Genomic DNA, 20,049 nt, shown 5'->3' with positions numbered 1-20,049 from the left:
CAATATTCTGTTAGGTTGTTGCATATCACTTTGATGGTTTAAAATTAAAAGATGACTGTATAGAGCTTTTACTAATCTTTTGTTTTTTAATTTAAAATGGGTGATTCAGGAAACAAGGATTTACGAATTGTTTTTGAAAAAATTTCCATTAGAATATTGCTCAGCAAATATGACTGATAATTTAATAATAATTTATTAAAATTTTAATAAAATATTACATATAACAGGTCTAATTCAAATAAGCTTTCCTAATAAACTAAAATTGATAATTTTAAATAGTTTGTAATTTTAAGAACTATAGACCTTTGTAACACGTTTCTATCAATTAATAATATTTTTATAATTATTGAAAGTTTTGTGAGTAAGATGCTCATTCCATCTGCAACAACCTAATATTTTGTAATGAATTGCTTTATATTTCTTTCTATAAATTGTTTTCTCTTTGATATTATTTATTCAACGAAGATGAATTAAAGTTTTTTTTTATTTATACGCTTTTACGTAACATCAGAGTATATTATATCACTGTCTCGGTGTTCGTGTTAAGGATGATAAAACGAAGAAATGATTTGCGTACACAATACGCAGAAATATGCGGTAAGTTTTTTCTATTATTGAAACAAAATCTTTTTCTCTATCGTAGCTCTAAAATCGCATGCTGTTTTATAATTTCCCATGCAATTAGAAATTTGAACTATATTTTGAGTATATTTATTCGCTTACTTTTCTATATTTTGTGATTGCCAAAAAGGCTATTTATTCAAAGCAGCAATGTTACAAAAAAATTTCACATCATACATATGTTTCTTCAACCATCGAAGAAAAAAAACACCCCAAAAACACATTCGTTGCCATCTAAAAATCATCATAGACGTACTGTATGACACTGATTAACCCTTCGAACTCAGTTCGTTTTCAACACTGTCAACATGTATTTATTTTAAATCAAATTAAGTAAATTAATGTACAATGGTAAAGTTTAATACTTTTTATTAAAAAAAGAAAAGAAAAACATTGTAAATTTTGCAACATAACTTATAATGTGTCATCTTCAGTATCGCAAACCAATTCAAAGAATCAGACACATGGTTTTACCCCCATACGTCTATAATGCTTCGAAGTTGGCAGCAAACGTGTTAAAAACACATCGTCAAACAAAGCCGATTCGCCTCGTATCTCTAAATCAGATTCCATCTAAGAAACCGCAATCATTTCAGGTGTCCCTGGCCCTCGGTTTGGAGGCAGGTGGTTGGGGTGCCTTGGTGGAGCGTTCCGGTGGTGGCAGCGGCGGAAGCGGTTCGCTGTTAGGTCACGGTGGTTTCGCCGGATTGGCGGGCCTGGCGCGTCGCTGCGGCGTGTGTCTGGCTGCGTTTCCTTCCGCCTGGTTGCTGGAACGGCACGCGTTGCTTCAGCATGCCGGCCAAGCGAGCGACGACAAGCCGTTCACCTGCGAGCAGTGCGGCCAACGTTACCGCTACCGGTCCGCTTACGTGAAGCACCGGGAGCAGAACCATCGGGCCCGGCTGCCGGCGGACAAGCTGTTCACCTGCGACGTGTGCGGGATGCAATTCAGGTATCTCAAGTCCTTCAAGAAGCACAGGTTGAACCACGCTCTGGAGCGACTCCAGCGTGCCCCGGAGCCGCAGGGCAGCGCGATGGTTGTGTCCGCCGCCGCTGAACGGAGCGACCAGGTGTCCAGCACCGGAGAGCCCTCCCAGGTGGAGACGGGCAGCGACACGACCACCAACCCCGGAGAAGAGGAAACCCGTGGGCCGTTCGCGGAAAACGCTCGCGAGGAAAGCGTGTCGGAGACAGCCAGCCTGCAGGAGAACCCAGGAGAGGCCGTCGAGGTGCAGATGACCGAGGCGCCAGCTGGACACGGCGGACGTTCAGCCGGCGGTGGTAGCACCAGCGAGGTTGGCGAGGCGGACGACAACGCGGTGGACGACGATCGGTCCGAAGCAACCGACCCGGTGATCAGCCTGGCACGCAGCAGCCACGAAGTGGACAGGCGCGAGCGTCGCTTCGCCTGCCCCTTTTGCGGTAAGTGCGTCAGGTCCAAAGAGAACCTGAAGCTTCACGTACGTAAGCACACGGGCGAACGACCGTTCGTCTGTCTCTTCTGCGGCCGCGCTTTCGGCGGTAAAAGCGACCTCACCAGGCATCTCCGTATCCACACCGGGGAAAGACCCTACCACTGCGAGATGTGCGGCAAATGCTTCGCAAGGGCGGACTATCTGTCCAAACATCTCACCACTCATATACACCAACGCTAAGTAATGCGGCTCCGTAATGACGTTCTTCGATATTCTTGACACTTGTTGGCGCGTCCTTCCTCCTCGATGCTCGATTAATTTAGAAGACACAATGCGGTCGGAAATTGGGATAACGTTGAGGCAATAGGCTCTAGAAGGCCAGGGCATTCTTAAACGTGAAAATATGTGTCGTAGTGAATTTATTGAAAGGGCCAAGTCCTTGCCTCCTTGCACGCGATATTCTACCACCGCATTGGTTATTGAAGAAAAGATGTTAGTTCTTGAAGAGGATGTTCCAAATTGTTTCCCCGAGCAATGGCACAAAGCGAATTAACTTTCTGAAGTATCCTGTCGAAGACACTGCGATTCGTCTTCGAATTAGCTTTACGGAGACACAGATTTTGCAATGTTAACATTTTTAGTTATTATAGGGAGACACCTGATCGTGACCTCTCTTCGACCTGATGCTTCAGGATGGTTAACGATGAATTATTTCCATACAACGACGTAGTTATGAATCTTTTCAATCGTTGCTCGATGGAACACTCTTCTGGTGTATTTATGAAAACAAAGTAGACGAAGCATCGCGTGATCGTGATTAAGGGAAGTCATTAAAAGGGACGCGCAAAACAAGTGGAAGAACGTCAATGTATGGAAAGATGACTTTCGAAGACGCATCATTTTCTCCAGAATCACCAAATTCCTTTTGAAACGATGCTTCGGAAAATCTCAGAATACACTTTGTTCTGGAGAGGATGCAGTCTTCGGATCCATCTTTCCGAATTTGTTGAACTTTCAATTTCCTGCGAGTTCTTTCCTCTCGTGCAAGAACGAGACGAGAATACATGAAGAGAGGAAGAACGTTCGGAAGGGAAGCTGGAAAGGGGAGAACCGCGTATCCATCCAGCTATTGGCCCACCAAGAAGACGAGTCAATTACGGAGAAAAAGGGAAACGAAGTAATCGTCGACGACGATGCCTGTCGGCGGACCTCGAAGAGAGTCTCACTCGTCTGTCCCCACGAAAACACTCCTGACACACTCGTAAAACGATGAACGAAGAGAAACTATACTAAAGAAAAGAAGATTTCTACATTAGTGAAGCTAAGTTGTGATAAGGACTCGATACCAAAGAACGCAACGACGCGATGGACGAAAGTCGCCGGTGACGGCTCCATTTTGTTGTCTTCTTCGTCTTAGTGTGCCGTAGATATACGGTGCACATCGTTAATAGCTGTCAGTGTACTCGATGCGATTTTTATATAGTGCACGCGATAACGATCAGTTTTCTATATGCCATGCAGTCTCGTCGCTTGGGAAGAATGTCTTAGTCGAATTTTAAATTAACACCTTGATTGCCATGGAAGATGATTGAAAAATTCTGAATACTATTAAAATTACGCTAGCAATTCAAACTAACAAGCTGCAGTATTACTATCTTTATTAATCTATATTATCGTGTGCCAAATTAGGCATAGGTGGTTCTGCTATGGCAATCAATGTGTTAATTAATTAATATTTAAATGCCTAATTTATCCCAAATTTATGCAAAATTATTTAGTATTCTGTGAACTGACCAACGATTACCAAATGGTAATTACTATCTTGATTTCGAATTATGAAATTATAAATCAATTTCTATTATTCCAGCAGGAAATCTTTGCCAGAAGGTGTACAATATGAACACCCTTATTTGCATAAATAGAGTTGTGCTATTTTCACCAGTGAAAAACTCAATAGTAAAAAACGTCTGAAAAGGCATAACCCTAATTTCGTGTGAAAAAGACCTTCTCCCAAGCGTTCTAACGACGTGTTAAACGTTGGCATCGAACGGAGGATAGGTTCCTTCCGGGAAGCGTTGCCGGTGCCTTCGAACCCCTCATATATCCTTTTTAAACGCGACCTAGCAATAAAGCGTGTTTCTCGTTCCAATCGTGTGTCCGTCACGCAGAACGAACTAAGGCTCGTCGTTAACCCTTTCGCTCTGAATAATAATAATCGTCCAACATTTGCATTTGAGAATAATATAACAGTTCGAGTTAGAAACGAAATTATTTCATTGAGTTAGATAATTTAATAAGAAAATTATACGAGCACACTCTCCTGAAGGGATGATCGTAGCGAAAGGGTTAAAGAGCCATGAACTAGCGTCTTGTTGCACGGTCCATACGGTCCTTCCAACCTCTTCTTAGCCACTGTCCATTCTGCTATCTACATGTGTATATATTATATATGTATATGTATGTCCCTGATACGTGTACGCATCTTATACATAGATACATCGATAACGATGCACTGTCCAAGTAAATGCGCGAGCGCAAAACGAGAGTGCCGGCTCATTCTCTTCGGTACTGGTCTCCTAAGGAAGGTCCCGTTTTCTTTTTCGAGAAATCCAATGTCCATTAGTCGTTTCAAGTATTAGGCTGTTTCTCGTTGGACGTTACACGTTGATCGTGATAGAGCTTGGTCAACAACTTCCGGTCCTCTGGTCAGTGTTCGCGAGCGAACGGCTCTCGTCGTGGTTTAATTATTCGTCGACTGTTAACTCTTTCCCTATTTAACGATGACTATAGTGATTGGTGTTTAAATACTAAAGGTAATTATAGTCATTTCAAAAAGTAATAAGGTGATGAATTAAGACATGTAATAGATACATGTAATGAAGTATTGTCGTTTTGTTAGTTTTTCAAAATTTTATATTTTTTGTGGAAAACAGCAAATAATTGCTTTTTTTCTTCTATTTTATGATTTAATAGAATTCCTTGATTTTGTTATAGAGAAAGGGTTAATTGTTTTCTAAGGAAGAATATAAAGATTGATCACCAGGATTGATGATTAACATTCGACGCGTTATTCCGTCTTTTAAAATAAACATTAAATAAGGATAAGCGATGAGATTTACAGCAACTATTGCAAACGTGCCGTCCCAGTGCCAAGTGTCAAGTTTACTTTCGTGAAAGTTACCGCATAGCTTGCGTCGATTTTTCGTCGTCCTGGTGATCGATCGATCAATTAATTAGATAGCGATCTAAATCTACGAAGTACGATGATACCGTTCGATCGCAAATATATGAATAATTTACTCAACGAAATGTTTTGTGATCGTCGCCGAATTGCGAAAGTTGAGTGAATCAAAGATTATTCTACGTTTTATTTTTGTATACAAACGTTGGTCTCGCTGTGATTTCTTGATCGTTGCTCAAAGTTGAAACCGAGAGTGAGAATTATTGGAAACATTGTTTTTTGCCCTTTGTACTCGATTCGATGAAGATAGACGTAAAGGAAACAATCTTTCAATTTTCAGTTTAGTATTTTAATATAATATTAATTTATAAAAAAATTTATTTTCACTTTTCTGTTATTAATTATTAAATGATACTATGGTAGTCATCATTTTAACATTTGTTTTTCGCACCTTCTATTAATTGCAAAATTATTAATTTATAATATAAATATTAAGGAACATTCTTTTTACTAAATATTTCATAAATCTATATCATTTTCATTTGGCCTTTAAATTTATATTAATAGAGAATTCTTTGTCAGCTCAGTTATTCAGTAGTATAAAATATAATAAGTCAGACCTCAGAGTCGAATTAAATATATAATTTTGAAACGAAAGGATTTCATATAATGGAGAATAATTTTTGATGATAAAAGTAATATGAAACAGAAAATTAAATTAAATTCTTAGTGCAATTATCCTATGGAGTACAAAGGGCCAAAGGTTTCCAATCGTCCATGGTTTCGTATCGAGTCCAAGTTGACCCATCACCCGCATAAATCCTCAAAGTTCGCCGGAACCGTAGCTTCCGAGAACGCGCCACGTTACGTTAGATTGCTCACTTCCGCCAGAAACGAACGATGCAAATAACCAAAGAAAAATATCTCCCGAAACGAGAAACAGCAAACGTGACATCGAAACGCGACTAAACCCTTAGGAGTCCAGCTACCCGATGTCCGTCAGAAACGTTTAGTCCTTAGCTAGTAATTCGCGATGCACTTGCTGCTCTGTGTACCCGCGTTCGTGAAACGAATTCGAATAACGAAGGTGCTAACTATGAAATTAAGGTTGATTCGCAGTCTACCGGCCAAAATGAAGAAAAAAAAAAAAATAAAGAAGAAAAGAGGAGAACCGCTCAAGGAAGGTAAACGGTGCCAAAGAAAGACTAATTAAAAAAAAATAGAAACTTCCTCGTGATGGTGGTAGCGCAAGAAAAGAAGAAAGGATGAAGAGGATTCACTCAAGCCTGTCAGGTGCTGCGATAGGTCAGGTTAGTCTATAATTACTTATATAGTCTTGTCGATTAAAAGTGTAAGTTTTAAACGACGATGGAAGGCGAAATTAAGTTGATTTAAAACAAAGAAAAGAAAAAAAAAAAATTATTAAGCGAACATGTCCAACGAATGTCAACGAGTTTCACACAAGCAAACAAAACGAACAAGCAGACGAAGAGAAATACACACATAGAGGTGCGTAGTGAAGGAAGGGGTGGGAACAAAAAAAAAAAAAAGAAAAAAGAAAAAACTATAGAGAAGAGAAGAAACAAACGGCGAGACTTTTAATTTACGCCGGGTTTGTCCAGCGTGTGCTCGAAACGTCGCGTTCGGACAGGATCTCGTTTCGTGTCCGTCTCGCCGTGATCCAGCGCGTGATTAACGATCCAAGGATTAAGGAAAATAGTTCCATGACGCCTGATGCCTCTGTTAGCTTTTATACGGCAACCATGTCCGCCCACTGCCGCTCCATTTCCACTGTACGCCAGATTTACTGCGTTATGGACGGCCAAGGGAAGCTGCAAATCGTTCTGTCACTGAAAGACCGACTGTGCTTGACGTTTCCTGCTACGATGTGTACGCTCGAACGTGCATCGAGAATCGTTCTACGTTCCCAGAAACAAACTCTGAAACTTGTAGCCGTGATCCTTGCGTTTTTGCCCTATTCCGTTCACTTATATGTGCCATTGCTCAAAGGTATTTGTCTAGGAATGCTTAGCTTAGAGTCTATATGGGAATTCTTAGAGTGGACTTAAGTTCAAAATTAGTAAGCTTCAAAAAATTTCAAAATTAAATGTATAAAATGTGTAGAAATATTTTTTGGAACCAAGAACAGTGTTTTTGTATTTAATATGGAATAGGACTATATAATTTCTTTAAATATCTCAAAATCTGGTTTCTGGACTATTACTTTTGTTTAATTTGACGATTTAATTGTAAATAGGGTATTAAAGGTCAAATAAGAAATTTTAGGGTGAGGATTTGTTCACTTTAAATAATTTATGAAATCCTACCTCTGGCATTTGATTTTAAGTCCTAGTTTTCAGTTTTAGATTCTAAGAGGACTCGAGGTCCTTTATAATTTATTTTCTGTTACCAGTTTTAACCTGAAAGCCTTAACTTATTAACAGCATCATTGCCACAGTAGAAATATTCGTATTTAGTCAGACATAGTATGATATGGATTATTCCTTGGATTTTTAAACTTGATTTCGTGGGCGGTTTTCTAAATGGTTCATTATTTAAAGGGTAAAAAATTAATTTATCAAAAGGAAACTAATTTAACAAATTCCATAATGAATTTTCATTAATTTGAAATAAAAGGAGGAAGGCTTAAACTCTAAGCTTTAAAAAAAGGAATTAAATACAGAAGGGTAGAAATGGACAAATACTTTTGAGCAATGGTATACGTCTTGCACCCTATAGATTTTTTAATAAATTTTCTAAGCGTTTTAGTCAAATTTTTAATTGAAGGATGTAGAAGACTAGAAGAAACTATATTCTTGATTGCAAATATAGGAAAGGATAACAGATGTTAAAAATCGCGATCGTTTAAGGATGTTCGTCTGTTTTGCAGTTAACAGTGCTGTGTTAAGAATCTTCATTTTTATCTGTGATATTGATGTTTGAAGGAGGAGGAAGATTCCAATTAATTTGAGTATGACAACTTATGATCGCGATTCTTGTATTCTATCCTTAGTTAGAGTGGTTCAAATGTGATTGTTTCTTGGCTTTAGGAATGGAATAGTTAATAGTTTGCCTAATGATGATTTAATATTAGAATTCTGAAGATTGCAATTAATTGAATAATGCTGTCGGGAACCTTGAATATAACATTAGTGTTTTGAAGGGTGAGGAATGATTAGTGTTTCTTTTTTAATAAAATTTTTACAATTCAGTATTAAAAATTTTAACCAATTCATTAGAAATTAATTACTACGCTGTTAGGACTGTAATACGTTTTGGGTTGTGTTGAAAATATTTTATTGCATAAAGAATAACAAATTTAAAAAATTAGAATTGGTGAATAGAATTCGTTTAATTGTAATTAAATTTCTCTATTTTCTTTTACTTTGTGAGTTTTTAAGCGAGCTCTAGAATCACTCCCAAATACTAAAGCAAAAGAAAAATAGAAAGTTTATTTATCTTTATTTGAAAATAAGTATTATAATGAGAATCTTTCTTCTATTATTTATGATACTATGAACTACTTATGAGAAAAGAATATTTTATTTAGAATATTCATAATTTTAATTAGAACAACTACTACGGCATAAAACGAAGTTCCTTTATTTACATTTATAACAAGGAAGATACTATAATATTTTTAATCTGTGATATTGCTACTTCGAATAAGAAAGTGTTTTTCAAGTTGTCTTGAATTTACATACATCTTACGAATCATAAAACTAACTATTAAGATGGGTAAATGATTTAAAGCAATGTTAGACATCGACTAATTACAATCTTTAATTTGATTAATTACCATTAAAAAAAATTAATCGTAAAAAATCGCTGTTTTTTTAATTTTAGTTGATCAATGAAATGAGTCGTTAATTGTTAATTACTAATATTCATCGTTAATTATTAATTGTTAGTAGATTTAAGCCAAAATAGTCCGATTTTCTTTTTTTAACATATGATATCAGAAACAGTGTTTGTTTATCGCACTCGTGTAATTCTGTTGGAATGATGGATGAATGGTTAGATCAGTTCAGCTGTAAAGCTTGAAAAATGAACTTGAAGCTTCCTTTCCAAGAGGTATTTATCTTTATTCGTCGTTCGATCATTCCTTGATAGGGAAAGAAAAAGGACACGTTGGTATTACGAAAATTGACACGCAAAATGATATTATATCGGCAAATATTTTCAGGAAACAGTTCGACAAATGTTTGGATAAAGTAGGAATTGACACGGGAATACACATCGTAATAATAAGCGGAATAAATAAAAGCTCTTCGCGCGTAAAATGGGAAAACAGCTTGAAAATTGTACGATAAAATGAATATCGAGGGAAACGCGTGTTTCTGGTTGCCGGAAACAGGCATTGCGGATCAAATGTTGGCGCGAAAACTGTTCAATCGCACCACTCGATTACCAGGACAAATATAGCTAATAAATATTCAGTGGTCATTGTGTTACTAAATATATACATTATATGTAATATATTACATCTATCTTCACAGCTGAGAAAGTCTGAAATGAGTATAAAAGCAAATACAACGAATTATTAACTTAATATTTTTTTATTGTAAATTTTAAACGTAACTACAGGGTTTTCCAATAAGGTTTTTAGGTTTGTTTATAATACTTTTGACTTTTTCTTCACCATTGTAAAATTTTTAAATTCCAGAATTCCAAAATTTCAGGTTTCAGAATTTGAAAGTGTTTTAAAATTTTGTAGTCGTCACCATATTATCATTACTATTTCATAAAATAATTCTACTTGTAAAATTCAATTCTTATAAATAGATTTCGTCGACTATAGGATCACATTGTAATGATTTTCTATTATTATACTATTGGAGAACTCTCTATTTAGTTTACTCTAGAAATACACTGATGTTCCTGAGAAAATGCTTTCCCAGAGAGTACTGAAAGCCTCATTCGAATCTCCTGATTATTTCTAAACAGAAAGAAACTGTTTTACCCATTCTCATTCAGCAAATAGTATAATTTTATACAATATACATTTGATGGCCTCGTTAATTTATTGCAATAGAAAATGAATAGATTTCTGTAATTCAATTTTTTGAATCATACGCGAATTGTTGATCTGTATATATATATTTTTTACATACGCAACCAGTGATATTAACAGCCTATAGTGATATTTTATTACAAACACTGACTCGATTAGTTAGACTTCATCACAAGGTGAAACTGTGATAACGCAATAATTAGTACAAGATAGATAATAGAAGAACGAAGGGGTTATAGTTTCTACTAATTCAATTTATTTCCTTTGTAATAAACAGTAACAATTTTTATTTATTTACAAAGGAAAAAAATATAATTCAAATAGGATAACGTATTTCTATCAGAAAAAAGCTAGTCCTTTGAACGAGGAAAATTTAAAAGACGAGAGTCTGCTCGCACTTTTCCAATTTTCCAAATCACACAGTTAAAACTACTCTTGTAACCTCTCGAGCTCGCCACGCTTCGAAATCTGGGAAGCAATTTTTTAACCGATCCACACGATCCGGAAAACAAAAACTCACAAAGATTCTTTCGATAACTGCTCTATGATGGTATAGTGAAACCTTCGTATTCGAGAGAGAAATGTATTTTACGATAGCAGGGGGTGTAGTAAATAAAAACGTGGGTTTATCAAAAATACTGGATGAAAGAGAATCAGTTAAGGTTTTTTAAGGGAGAAAAATTCTAGTTCCTATTGTTAGGCAATTATTATTTTCTTTAATTTTATTTCTCAATTATTTACACAAAACCATCTGTCACAGATTCTCTTGAATTTTTTCTTATTTATTTTTGAAGGTATACAAAGCTTCCAAAAAATTTATTAATATTTTGCAATTTTTTTAAATAATTTTTACTACAAAACTTTCAATTTTTATATTTTTAAAGTAGATAACATCAACCTCACCCTTCAACAGTTGATCTCCTCCACTTTTTATTTTATAAAATCAATCAACTTCCAAAGAATTTTCTATAACAATTTCTTCGAATCTCAAGTTCTAGAATGGCTACGAATATCTATAATTTCTATCATAAGAACGGGGAAATAAGGGTGCGTCGATATCGAGAAATAATGCATCGGGTGCTCGTTTTAAGTTCACCCGAATTTACGTCGGATTCCAGGAATCAATTAATTGTGACGAGGCGCACGTATGCACGTGTGCATAAGAGACGATAGAAAGAGAAGGAGGGAGGTAGACAGTGGTAGAGGGGAGAGAAGGAGCGTGTGACTCTGCATCACGTTAGTTCGCGTGATAGCCAGCCGTCTTTCAATCGAAGTCAGTAAAACGTACCTCCGAAATGTGCACGGCATAATATATTCAACGCGATTGTGTCCCGGCACAAAGGGATTACTTTCGCGTTGCACGTGCAACCGGCAAGGGTTTTCCGATCGCGCTCATCGCGGCCTTCGCGAGCGTGTTCAAGAACGTTATTAACACATTGGCTGTCATGGAGTTTACCAGTTACGCTATAAAATAAATCTGACACATTTTTTATCCATAAGACTTATTTGGAAATTTAAATCATAAATGAAGTACTTAGTGGTGCAATTACAAAGTGCAAGTTTCTCAACTTAAATTTATAATGCAATTGGGAATTTTTAAAAAATGAAGCAAAATACCTAAAATTGAAAAACGAAATTTAGATTTTTATTTTTATGTAAACTTGTCCAATATTTAAATTTTGTTTAACACGAGTGATTAAAGCTACGAGTTTAAATTAATCAAAATTGCACCCCTTGTTAAAAATTGCAAAGTAATTAAATTAAAATCTTAACACTTGACGCTTTTAATAATTCATATTACAGTGTGCCGCATCAAACATAGGTATTTCTACTGTGACAGTCAACGTATTAAAAGGCTGAAGAAAGGGGTGTAAGCAAATTTTTCCGTCATACGTCCACCAACGAATATATCCGCGTGATATTTTTTTATAGTTTACCTACGAGTGATATATTTATATTTACGGATATATTTATGCCGTGCGATCCGTCTGTTTTATGGCCTAGGAAGAGGAAGGGGTGTAGCCCGGTGAACACGCTCGAGACCGCGAGGCGATTGCATGATGGGCGTTGTTAAGGGTTGAAATTTGGCGTTCGATAAAGGATTTAATATTCAGAGATATATTACTTTATATTTTTTGTTATACTAAATTCTAAGTAATAACAGTAATAGCAATTTTTTATCTAAAAAGATTATTAAATATCAAAGAGTGCACCTTTTACAAGTAATTATTAAATAAATTAAATTTCATGAAGTTTACTGTTATCAAAGTATATTAATAATGAAAATTTCTTCTATTTTGAATATTTTGAATTATTTAAATTAACTTACAAAGGTGAATGCAACCCTCGCCATAAAATCAACCGCCTCGAATCGGCTTCGATGCAAAACGTCAACCCCTAAATGCGAGCTCTAATCGTGAGAATTAATTCTAACGCAAAGCGATTCGGAGAATTCTAAGCGGTGCGGTGGTGGCGGACGATCGTGTTAATCGCATTAGAAACGAGACAGTCTGATTTATCCTACCGTACACAGAACTGCAAAAGGATCCTCTTGGCCAGGCGTTATGGAATGGATTGGGCATTTTAAACCACGTTTAAAAAAAATTAGCTACCTATACAACACCAAGTAATATATATAGTATATATAAATATATATATACAGATTCTAATCGTGTATATATATATATGAAAATATATTTAATGAATGTTCCTATATTTATACTATAAGTACATAATAAGTGTATTATATTGATATTCGATGGCGATTTCAGGTTTTTACCAAGCAACAAGGAAAAAAAAAATTAAATGTCTGTTTAGGTAGTAGCCACTATCGGGTTAATTTAATTGAATTCGGAAGAGAGCGAGGAGGGGAGAGAGTGAGATAAAGAGTGATAGATAGAGGAGATAGGAAAAGAATGAGCAAAGTGAATGGCGAAAAGAGAATCAGAGATAAAAGAGTATAAGGTATTACGAAATTAATGAAATTTCGAAGGATTCGTGAAGGGGTTGAAATTAGGCGAGGGTCGATTCGAAAGGGTTTGCGTGTGTTGGTGACGAGGCGAGGGTCTTCCTATACTGACTGAACGATCAGATGTGATATATGCATAAGGATTAATTAATAATTATTTACTCCAATCGTATATATATATATATATATGTAATTAATATTATTAATATGGTTATGATATACAAACATTATATCTATATATATTGTGTATAGGTAGATAGGAACATATACAATGTTTTTAACTGGTTTATCTATGTTCCGAGGATATATGCTAAGTGTATTTAGGTAGAATGTTGTAAGAAGGTCTCTCGCCGTTAATGTTTAATCGATAGAGACCACTTTGAGTGATTTAAGTCGCGATGAAACAGACCCTCGTGACGAAAATGCGATTATCGATCATACATACATTTCTTGTTGGGGTTGTTTTAGCTTTACAAAAAATAGGATCCTTTTGTAGAATATTTCCAATAATTAAAGATCCCTCTTTTCGTTGAAGGCTTTAAATTCTGTACAAAAATGAAGAATACTTATTTTGTGGTAATCGTTACGAAGTTTTTAATAAAATTTAGAAAAATAAAATTAATTTTATTTTAATTGAAATGCACTAATGCTAAGTAACATGTTATTCAGTATTAATTGGAGAAATAATTTTCAAAGTTTAAGTTCGAGATTTTAAGCTTACAGTATTTTAATTAACGTATGAGAGTAATAAAAGTGATAAGTCTTCATTAATTTCAGTATTTCTTTTCACAATAAATGTTTTGAGAAACTTCACAAAATATAAGGTTTTTAAATAAAGGTCTTAGGATGTTTATTTATAATTTATATGTAACAAAACACACTTTAATTTAGAAAATTAAAAATTGTATATAAGCAATTATATTTGAAAAACAATATCAGTTAAATAACCACTGCAAACTTTTTAGTAACAAGCTGAAGATGCCATCAGAAAAGCCAGTAGTATAAACCAATGATATATGAGGCTTACTTGATCTTCAAGCTCCAAATCAATAAAATATAATTGCAGTCTTTTTTCCTTGAAATATAATTTTAATAAAAATAAAATATTTATAAAATTCAAAGAAGATCAACTCAGAATAGCTTGAAAACATCCTAAGCTCTTAAAACATCGTGTATTAGAAAATCCAGTAGTATAAACCAATAATATATGAAACCTACATGATTTCAATTTTCATTTAGACGTCAAGTGTAATTATGTTTATTTTTCCTAGCATATATAAAACAAATTTCACAGTTTTTTCCCCAAATAACTTCTGATCTCCAAATTTCAATCACGTTTCCATAAAACTTAAAAAGGATCGGCTCGTTTCAGTTTCGTGACTAGGGTCAGTTGATCGCAGAACCACGACGAAAAAGCGTGGTTTTATAGAAAGAGAAGCAGAAACAATTGCGAAGTGTTTCGAGTTTATGCGTTCCGTGCAATAACAGTTTGCTCAATCCTCGGTGTCCGTCGGTCCGTCCGTACGGAACGACTACTCGTAGGTTTAAAAAAAAAAAAAAAAAAAAAACGAAACACGTTACACGACACAGATACACTTAAAACGTGCACACAACGATACACACACGTGTATAGAGAAACAACAGAATTAGTAGTTAACTAAGTAGCCAGAATGTAATTTTCTCGAACCTAACTAGCCGAAAGGGAAAAGAGAAATCTTTAATCTCCTATTTCAAAACCTTCCTTCGAGTCTCTCGATGTCTTTTGGTGTCTATTCTTTAAGAAATTTAAGCGAAAAAAAATATATACACAAAAAAAAATTGCGGACAATTTCAGCGTGTTTAGCTTCGTCTGTGTAATAGCACGATGTTTCCAGCCAAAGATACAAAGAAAAATGTAAAAAAAATTGTAGAACCATACGCGAACATACCTTACAATGCATTCGTACGTGATTATAAAACATTACCACCTTCACCTTTTTTTTTTTTTTCAAGATTTCAGGGTGTTACCTTGAATTATTGAATCGGGTGAAAATTAAAGGGTTTGTACGCGCGATGGTTCCCAAGCTATTTCGGCAAAATTAATCGTAGGTGTGTTTTAGAAATTTTCCTAATCTTCTCTCGACTTCTCTCGTTATCCTAGCAATAATAAACGACAATGGCTAAATCTGTTTCCCCCTTTAAAAAATCTGAAAATAAGAATAGATCTCTGAAAGAAAATAGAGGGGGCAAACAGATAACCCCAACGAAATTTACTCGCCTCTAACCTGTACCCACCCCGTTTTCGTCCTGGTAGAAGAAAAGAAAAAACTCACCCCCCTTTTATCGAAGCTTTAAACGAAAGTCGATTTTGCAATCATACTCAGCCGGACGTTGAAGAAGGATGAAAGTGATGTATGAAAGGGCGAATAAATTGCACAGATCTCGTTGGTCGTACTATCGTAATTGTTTGTCGTACCTATTGTTAGATATTAATTATTGTAAACGTAAATAATTAGAGTTAATTGAAGAATTAAGGGGGATGGCCGCGCCGGTGCACCACGGTTCCAAATGGCCATTTGATGGAACGATGGTGAACGCGGCGCCGCCTCCGACAACGTGGATGTTAGAGATATTTTTCAACTTATACTAAATGTGATAAACCGATGAATTGACAATGAGCAATCTAATTGTAATATATATATATATATATACATAAACATTATATTATATATTATATATTATATATATATATTATAAATATATGTCTGTCGTACAAGCCGTGAATAGGTTTTACCGTAACTAGTTACGTGTTAGCTTAATTAATTGTACACGCGATTGTCGCCGTGTACGTACAAGCGAGGGGAGGCTTGGACAAACAAAGAAAATAGGCAAACCAGAAAAACAGTGGTGATAGTATCGCACGCCGTCTCGAAATCTGTCCATGAAATTTTCCATTGACGCTGGTCGCTGATTTTGGGCTAAGCTCGAAAATACGAATTAATTAATTGATTGGTTAATTAATCGTCGTCGGTACGGTCTGGCCTTATGGCATTCAAATTTTAGCGCATATTATATTTTTCATTCGCAAGCAGTTTATTATGTATAAAAATATATCAATTTAATTTTGCAAGGGTCGGATCTGATTATACGATGGTACTCGAGGGTTAAATTTTTAATCACTTGAGATACCCTTTCTTTTAAACAAAACAATATTGTATTTCAGAATTATTTTCTGAAAATACAAATAATATGACTCTTGCAAAATTCTATATTTTATAATATAATTTTAAAAATTGACGGTGATGAAATTTAAATAATTTTCTTCTTGCATATCTACCACCAACCGTAATTTTTCATACGCCGATCAACGTCAAGCAAATATTATAAAAGATAAAGAAAATTGCAAGTTCTTTCACCAATATATTGCTTCCTAAACGAAAACTGCCAGCAAGGATGCCAACAGCCCTGTTCACGACGACCGTGTTCGATCTAGTATAAAATAGCCGTCGATCATTATGGATCGATGATCGATCGATCACCTACGAAGCGGCGTGTAAAAAATTGTAATTCTAACGTCACGGTAACCCGCGTCAATGGCATGCTTTAAAAAGAGAAGAATAAAAAAATTAAAAAAAGAAAAAAAGAAACACCACACAAGGGAAAAGTAACGACGGGGATAAAAAAGTACTACTGTGTAAAGAAAGAAAAGTGGTAAGGATACACTATTACCGGTACATTATTATATACATTGTAACCAATTGTTGTCTACGATATAATGTTATTTTTCTAATTCATATTCAATTGTTATCGTTGAGAGCGAGAGGGAGAGAGAGGGTGAGAGAAAGAATGAAAGAGAGATAAAAACACGAGGGCACACACAAGAGAATTTTAGGGACGTGAATTATGTAAGTTAATCTTTCTTTTTATTCTTCTTTCCAACTTTCCTCCTGATGAAACACTTCCGATATGGTCGCCATTTGATTCGATCGTTTGTTCCCTGCACCCTCATGATTCTCATTTTTCTTTATATTATTTATTGTATTTTTTAAAATGGGTATTAAGGGGGCTAGTTGGTTTAAATTATAATAATTAGCGCAATTGTTATTAACGATTTAAAAATTTCTGAAAAATTCTTTACAAATATAACATAATTTATTAATTTGTTTATCACATCAGATTTTGGTTCAAAATCACATCTTAGACTCTTTAGATTAATTTAGTATTTTTATATTGTGATTGTAATTTATGAAAAATTATAAAGTAGATATAATAGATATAAAAGTTAATGAGTATTAAATTGAAACATAAATTACTAATTGCTCGGAGGACAACAAATTACTTTAATACGAACTCAATGAATTAAATCCAGCGGGGCAACATATTTATTTAATGCGGAATCGGTGAGCATATCGTTGACAAATTGACAAGTTATGTTTCGATTGCCACTAATAACTGCAATATCCGTCGTGGAAACGTTCAATAACATCGATAATTATTTCACAGCAAACCGACAAGTATATTATTTTAAAATTGTTTCCAGTTCGTTCATGTATTATTAAGCAAAGATAATTTAAAACGTATGAGTATCAAATGTACCATCAAACCTTGGAAGGTCCATAAATTTATTATTTTAAATATGGCTACGATATATTTCATGACACCAATGCAAAATTAAAGGATAAGAAATGAAATTAAGAGGACGGCCTGACCAATTATTGATATTACTACTAGCAATCCATATTTATTACAATCACAATACCTGGAAGACTCAAATGTCTCATAAATTACTTATAACACACATATTAAATACATATAAAAATATTGATTTGTCTAGTTTTGATATCAAAGTTTATGAAACTTCGTCTGCTATATTTAATGCTATACTACTTAAATTCGTGTAACTGAATTCTTTGTATCCAATTTTAAAAGTATAGTACGACTAATTTGGAAATAAATTTACAATAAATTAAGTAATGATTTTGCAACATAATAAGTACACATAGGATAAAACATTAGTTTAATATTCTTTATAATACAGCCTGAAGAGGACCAGAATATTGGTCGACACGTTGCTAATATAAAAAGCAGTGTGAAATTTTTTCCAAATTAACTGCACTGTATCAGATTGGATACAAAGAATTATAAAATGCAATCAGACACAGGTCATTCAAAATTAGGGCAAGTGGCTTGACAACTGAATATACACTTTGGACCAAAAGTCACAAAACTTTTCATAAAGGCCTAAGAAATTGATTTTTTGATGGCATTCTAAAAATTAGCTACTTGTTAATAACATTTTTTCAATAATTGATTCAAAACTTTGGTAAAATAATTAATAATAATTGAAACCTTTTATCATCTACCTATCTTAAATACTGCTTTTACTATTTTTTGACATTTTAACAATTAATTTTTTTATAATTTCATATAACCTAAATCAAAATAAAAAATTATTAAAAGTCTTGTGACTTTTAAAAGAAAGTATTCCATTAAGTCTAAAATTTCAGGGGGTGCAGAGTGAACAACGATCGACGAATCGATGGCCGATCAATACTGATCGATAGATCAGCACTTTAACCCCTTCTTCTCCCCTAACCCCTCTCCAAACCCTGAGCTTTCGTAGACGGATGACGCATAGCGAAACAAAAGCGTTAGCAACGCGTAATTAGCAGCAAGCGCTAATGTCGGGCGGCGCGCTGGTCTGTGATAAAGAGAAAAAAAAGAAGAAAATGAAAAAAAAAACATAAAGTCGCGGACGCGTATTGTATTTTTTGTAAGGCTCATTCGTGCCAGATTTGTGATAGCCAAGTCCGCGGCATCCTCGATTAAATGAACGATGATGATGGGCCGGCGTGCCACCTGCGAAGAGAAAATATGAAAATGAACAAAACATTGACTATGAATGAAGGGTGGCTTGATTTCTTTTAAATGATCTTCGACGATTTTCTATTCCTTAGGAAGAAATCCTTCCATTTTGTGTCCAGGCAAATTTTTCTTATTAAAAGTTTTTCGATGTTGAATTCTTTTTCATATGTTGAATTTGTTTTTATAGTGTGGATTACAAGTAGCAAGGAATGCAGTAATTATATAGTCATTATTTAAATTACAATGGTTATCAGTGATTAAGTCACTCACTAAGGCAAACTCATTAACTTTCGAAAATGCAAATTACAGAAAATTGATTTTGTTTTTTTAATTTCATTTTTTATTGATTTTTCTAGCAATGGTAATTTTGAAAATTCTGTGTAAATTCAAAATTCAATGAAAGTACTAGTATATTCAATATAAAATTAATTAATTTGGCTACTAAGAGGTTTATTTTTATATACGAAATATAATTCATATTACAAAGGGTGCAGAGTTTGCTTTATATTTTTAAAAATTATTATAATCTTGTTAATTACGTTGATAATCTAACATTTTTTTATAACAAGTATTCGAATATATTTAATATAAAGAATGCATAAGAGTCAGTTTAATATTCTGTGACAATAAATATAACGAGTTGAATTATAGTTAATTCAGTAGGGTAAAAGCAATGAGAATATGAAGTAAATTTGTAAATCTGACATAAACATATTCTTTCTTAATATATTAGTTATTATATATTTTAAATATTAGAATATAAAATTTTCTTTTAAAATAATTTGTAATAATTTCTACGTATATTTTAAACTCATCTCACAATTCAGTTATAGTTATTATTTCTAATTAGAAAGGTATTAAAATCTGAAAAAGAATAATACTTTTTTTGAAACTATGTTTCATAAATTTTATATTATAAATTATAGAAATGATTTCAGAATTTTATAAATGAAGTGGTAACAAGGGGATAGAGTAATACGAAGTAATGCAATGTAAAGTTGTACAA

At 34.3% G+C, this 20,049-nt stretch overlaps 1 protein-coding gene across 2 annotated transcripts in view; it reads left to right on the top strand.

Annotated features, from left to right (window-relative positions):
- LOC114871130 (protein bric-a-brac 1-like) overlaps positions 1–19,429 on the top strand; it is a 105,215-nt gene extending 85,786 nt beyond the window's left edge. For both annotated transcript variants that reach the window (XM_029176640.2, XM_029176649.2), the window contains exon 4: positions 1,218–19,429. In XM_029176640.2, the coding sequence (XP_029032473.1) occupies positions 1,218–2,276 (1,059 nt within the window). In that variant the 3' untranslated portion in view covers positions 2,277–19,429. The remainder of the gene's footprint in view (positions 1–1,217) is intronic.
- Positions 19,430–20,049: the final 620 nt, after the last annotated feature.

This window comes from Osmia bicornis, chromosome 3 (assembly GCF_907164935.1).
Source record: "Osmia bicornis bicornis chromosome 3, iOsmBic2.1, whole genome shotgun sequence".
Lineage (NCBI taxonomy): Eukaryota > Metazoa > Arthropoda > Insecta > Hymenoptera > Megachilidae > Osmia > Osmia bicornis.
Note: the sequence above shows the minus strand (reverse complement) of the source record. Positions and strands in the feature narration are given on the sequence as shown.